The sequence below is a fragment of the Drosophila subpulchrella genome, chromosome 3R, assembly GCF_014743375.2.
Source record: "Drosophila subpulchrella strain 33 F10 #4 breed RU33 chromosome 3R, RU_Dsub_v1.1 Primary Assembly, whole genome shotgun sequence".
NCBI lineage: Eukaryota > Metazoa > Arthropoda > Insecta > Diptera > Drosophilidae > Drosophila > Drosophila subpulchrella.
Window position 1 is genome coordinate 9,995,227 of NC_050609.1, and position 4,774 is coordinate 10,000,000.

General features: G+C 42.2%; 1 protein-coding gene across 1 annotated transcript; it reads right to left on the reverse strand.

Annotated features, from left to right (window-relative positions):
• Positions 1-331: 331 nt before the first annotated feature.
• Positions 332-4,521, reverse strand: LOC119562961 (insulin-like growth factor 1 receptor). Its single transcript, XM_037876136.1, has 7 exons — positions 3,779-4,521; positions 2,881-3,418; positions 2,668-2,815; positions 2,208-2,603; positions 1,934-2,150; positions 1,614-1,870; positions 332-1,546 (listed from the first exon to the last, which is right to left on the reverse strand). Exons 1-7 carry the CDS (start codon positions 4,313-4,315, stop codon positions 1,066-1,068), a joined length of 2,574 nt encoding a protein of 857 aa, XP_037732064.1. The 5' UTR covers positions 4,316-4,521; the 3' UTR covers positions 332-1,065.
• Positions 4,522-4,774: the final 253 nt, after the last annotated feature.

Below are 4,774 nucleotides of genomic sequence, written 5' to 3' on the forward strand. Positions count from 1 at the left end.
TCCCCCACTTTTCAGAGGGTTTAGTTCTAGTTTTTGTCAGTGCTTTAAAGTTTAAAGCTCTTTTGCGGCATATTTGCATATTAAGTGGCATGCGTTGGAAGTTCCAGGCTGCCTCCTGTCATTGGTTTGGCCTAGGCTTATGTCATAGCCATAGCCAATCCTGGGAAAGGTAACCGTTTTCTGGTCCAAGTTGAGGATCTCAAAAGTCACTGCTGTCAGTGCGGGATTTTCCCTTTGAGCGGTTTCGGTTTTCCGCCCACATTGCGATGAAATCCCACTAAGCCAAACGAGCTGATAAGTCAAATTACCATAGATTGATGAAAACATTTTGTCGCTTGTCGAGGATTTGTTTGGCATTTACACATTTACAATACATTGCGAGGAACATGAGGGCAACTACAGTCACTTGACTTACAATACTTAGTTGGGCCCATATGACGTGGCACTAAAATGTGAACTTAATGGATGATTTTAAATTCATGAGCTTAACATGATCGACATCTCAACAGTTTTTAGTTACTACAGGTTTGTTGATTTCTACAAGTTTACTGGTTATAATACATTTAAAAAAGTCATTAGTAAAAAAATACATAAAAGGACAACGGAAAAAATACGTCAACACAAATTTGATCAGAAGATATTTAAATACACAGAGGAATATTAAATTAATTTTAAAATCGAGAACACCCAAACACAAAAAGAACTGCATTTTAGGAATTATGAATTAAAACATATACTATAAAATAGTTTTTTTTTGTGAAATTAATAAGAGTACACTGATCTTTAAGGTACTTTTCCTTAAAATTTGGTTATCTTGTTTTTGAGTGTCAATTTCACCTTATTTTTCAAATGTTAACAACAAAATAGTTTTATAAAGTTAAATTAAGAATAATGTTCTTAAATATTGGTATCGCAATGGAACTGGAATCTCCACTGCATCGTCAAGTTCTTTTCAAAGCCTACTGTCATATGGGCCTAGCATTTATCACTTGTCAGCTAATACAAAACGGTTTTGATCGATGGGCTGGAATGGTTAGTCCATTAAAACTAAACACCCTGTATGTATCATTCGAACGGGAGGCTCCCAGTCTTGATCAGATATTCCGCCGGAGTGGAGCAGCCGTTGATCACGCCCTCGACACAGGCGCGTACTGTGATCCTGTAAAAGGTTTCCGGTTCCAGCTGGGTGAAATGGTAGGAGTGCTGATTGGCCCGCACCTCGATGCCATCCAAGGGCTCCTCGACTATGCATTTATCCTCCACTTGCTGGACGACCGAGGCCCTGGAATTCTGGCATTTGGGCGGGGCGTGACGGATCCGATACTTTTCCTGGTCCAAATCCTGGAGGTTCCGCTGCCTTTTTTCGCTTTTCAAGCGATATCTCTCGTAGGTTAAAGCAGCCTTCTTCTCCTTTTCAATGGTTTCATTTGTGGGAGCTGGAGTTGTTGGCGCCGGAGTGGGGGGCTCTTCCTCCTTCTTGAGGGACAAAAGATGCTCGTAGTCGAACACCTTTTCAAATTCCTTTCGACGATTTATGTGATAACGCCTAAATATAAACAATACATTTTCTAAGAAATCTAATATTGTAATATTATACCATTACTTCGACTTACGAAACATAAATGAGGTTGGGCAATGCATCTTCATAGGTTATCTGCTCCTTATTGTAATAGTCCTCGTCATCCGGCTGAGGACCCGAATCGTAGGGCTGTACATCAACGCACTCACACTCCAAGTCTTTAATATTTGAGGTGTCCGAATTCAAAAAATTTTTTTCCTTTTCCTCCTTGGTGCTATTGTGCTTCTCAGAGAATACAATATATTTCGAAATGATTCCGTTTGGACGTCTGGGTGGCCACCAGTTAACGAGCTGCAAAGGAATAAAATTTACAGAAACTTAAATATATATATTCGTATATTAAAAGTTACTAACAATTTGGGAACTAGTTTCCGAGTTGCCAAATATCCGAACCACTGGACTTGACCTATCGGGTAACGTTTGGAAGTAACCTATTTTTGAGTAGGCGTCCATTTGAATATGGTATTCGGTTCTGGTGAGGGTCTTCACAAAATAAGCATACTGTGTGTAGGGCTTCAGGCCGCTTATCACATGACGTCGACTCTTGTTGGGCGAAACATCCATCAGCCAGCTGCAAAATATTAATAGATTAAAGATCAACTCGGGATTGGGGAAATTCCACACTCACTTGTCATGACCGCAACCATGCCGACCATCGTACATAGTCACGTTCTGCAGTGGGGCTTCCTTGTAGTAATACGAATATCCTATTAGCGTTTCCATTCCCTCCCAGTCCATATAGTCCAGGATAATGCGTACCGCAGTGGAATTCAAATCCTCCACTTTCGGGGTGAGGGACCGCACTCCATCGCCACAAATCACGCGTTCGCCGTTCGAATTGGGGGATACATCTGCCACAGATATATTCTCCCCGCTTTTCAGGGAACTCTGCAACTGGTGGATTTTTTCGTAGCACAGGCGGGGATTCAGGTGGAAGAAGAGCATGCCGCGCTGAATGATCACCTGGTGATTGGGTGGCCAGATGTGCTCCAAATGGTAGTTGTTGACCACATAGAGAGCGTATCTGAAGGAGAACAAAATGTTATGAAGGTAATTATATATTTTATAATTCCAGATGATAAACTCACTTGTTTTCCACCAGCCTATCGCCTCTTATGGCATCCAAATTCTGCAGAAATGTGAGTGACATAAGCTGGGCAGAATGTATAACTTTCAGATAGCCAGTGATCTCTTTAACACTGACCAAGGCATATTCCAAAGCTTCTACTATTTTCTCTGCAACATAAAATATTGGAAAATTAAAATAGTAAATATATTGTATTGATAAAATAAAGACGCACCCTTTATATTTGTCAGTTCAATAGTCAGCGAACCATTGATGGTCACACAGTCCTGCAGATCCTCCAAGTCCGAAGCGCTCTTAATATGGAAATCGCCCTTACAGTCCACCTGACAAGAGATCGCGCCCTTGGCGTCCGGAACCTCCTTCTGATTTCCGGGGCATTTCTTCACACACTGCCCGCCCCGTATCAGGGGAATCCTCCCCAGGTCCCGACACTCCTTGGCGATGATGCACTTTCTCTTGTTAATTTCGTAGGAGCCGATACACTGATTCACACAGCCCGTTTTTCCCTGCATATTGCCACATAGGGAGCAGTTTTGGGAGTAGCATCCAGTGACACAGTTGCGATCGCAACACTTTCCCGCCTTATCGCATCCGTTCTGTCCACACGACTTGGGGCAGTCATCGGAGCGTGGTGGTCGGAGACGAAGTTGTGGGGTGTTCACATTCCAGCACTTCTCCGAGGAGTTCTTCTCAATGTCGAACTCCGCTGTCAAGCTGCCACACAAAGGACACTGGCTGGGTGGTCTGTTGTGCTATGGATAAACAGATAATTAGTAAAGTACAAAAAACAAACCTATTCTATCTCTAAACAAGACTGTAAATTTACAAATAACACCAAAACTATTATTTACTATTTTTTAAAGATCTAATGTGTACCAATTTATACCAATTAAATGTTAGTCTAAGCACTCTTAAGTTTATAATCCCTCGTAAATTTTGTTTTATTTAGCTTAGTGCGATGAATCGAAAATATAGATTATTAAAATATATTTATAAATAATACGTAAATTAATAGCAACAAATATATCTGTGAAAATAAATGCGTTATATGAAAATAAACAAATATCTTTCGAGCTGCATAAATTCAAAACAACATAGTAATTAACACCTACTTTTAAAGAAAAGTGCTGCTGAGTTGAATTGCCCATCAGGTACACCCAGTCGACGGTTTCCACGAAGCACAGCTGGGGATTCGATTCGATGCGAATGGAGCCCTTCTGGATGCGCAACAGCTCCACGAGACCGACCTCCCGGAGGTTCCGATTCTCGTAGACCACCAGGCCGTACTCATCGAACAGAAGGGTGCGACCCCGAATGATCTGCAGTCGGGGGAATATCGACTGGAGGGTGATAAGTCCAATGCAACGATACACCATTAGATAATCACTGATCTCGGTGACATTGGTGGCCAGCGATTCGAAGCTATAGTTGCCGGCTAGAGCTGTCAGATCCACATAGGCCAGTCGTATGTGACCCACCACGTGCGTACAGTTCTCCAGTTTCCGGAAATCCGCAATATTATTTATTTCCAGCGATTCACAGGCGGTACTCTGGTCATCGGATCCGCCGAAAACCGGCCACACGACGCCGAGAATCAGCAAAAACAGCGGGATCGGAATCGGAATCGGGATCGGGAGCAGATGCCCCATGCTGCCACCTGACACTTCCAATTGAGAGCACTTGACCCGGGCGATAAGGGGCTCTTTCGATCAATTAGCGCGCCCGCTTGAATGTCAATGTCGTTTTTCTCGCTCGATCTCGCCGATCTCGGGCACAATCACAACCGCTCTATATACCGATTTTGATATTTTTTCCGTTTCTAAGAAAGAGTTGCTTTCGCGGCAACGATTCGATTTGGACTGATACGATACGATGCCATTCGAACGGCGTTCTCTGGCTTCGATCTCTTCAATTAGCCTCTTCTTTCGGGTCTCACTTTGTTTTGTTTTATTTTATTTTGTTCTGTTTCGCACTGTTATTTCTTTTTTATGCGCTCCTCTTCGTTTTCTAAACCCTTTGCTTACGCCAGCGGAAAAATTCGAAACTTAAAAAACATGTTGAAAATAAACTTTATGAACAATTCTATTGTTCCTTAAATGTTATATTCT

What these genes read in the sequence shown, in the direction of transcription:
- LOC119562961 (XM_037876136.1), bottom strand. Translation starts at nt 4,315, where the DNA reads ATGGGGCATCTGCTCCCGATCCCGATTCCGATTCCGATCCCGCTGTTT. An exon ending in GATAGGCTGGTGGAAAACAA is followed by an intron (nt 2,604 to 2,667) that starts GTGAGTTTATCA and finishes GTTCTCCTTCAG; the next exon opens with ATACGCTCTCTATGTGGTCA. An exon ending in CATGGTTGCGGTCATGACAA is followed by an intron (nt 2,151 to 2,207) that starts GTGAGTGTGGAA and finishes AATATTTTGCAG; the next exon opens with CTGGCTGATGGATGTTTCGC.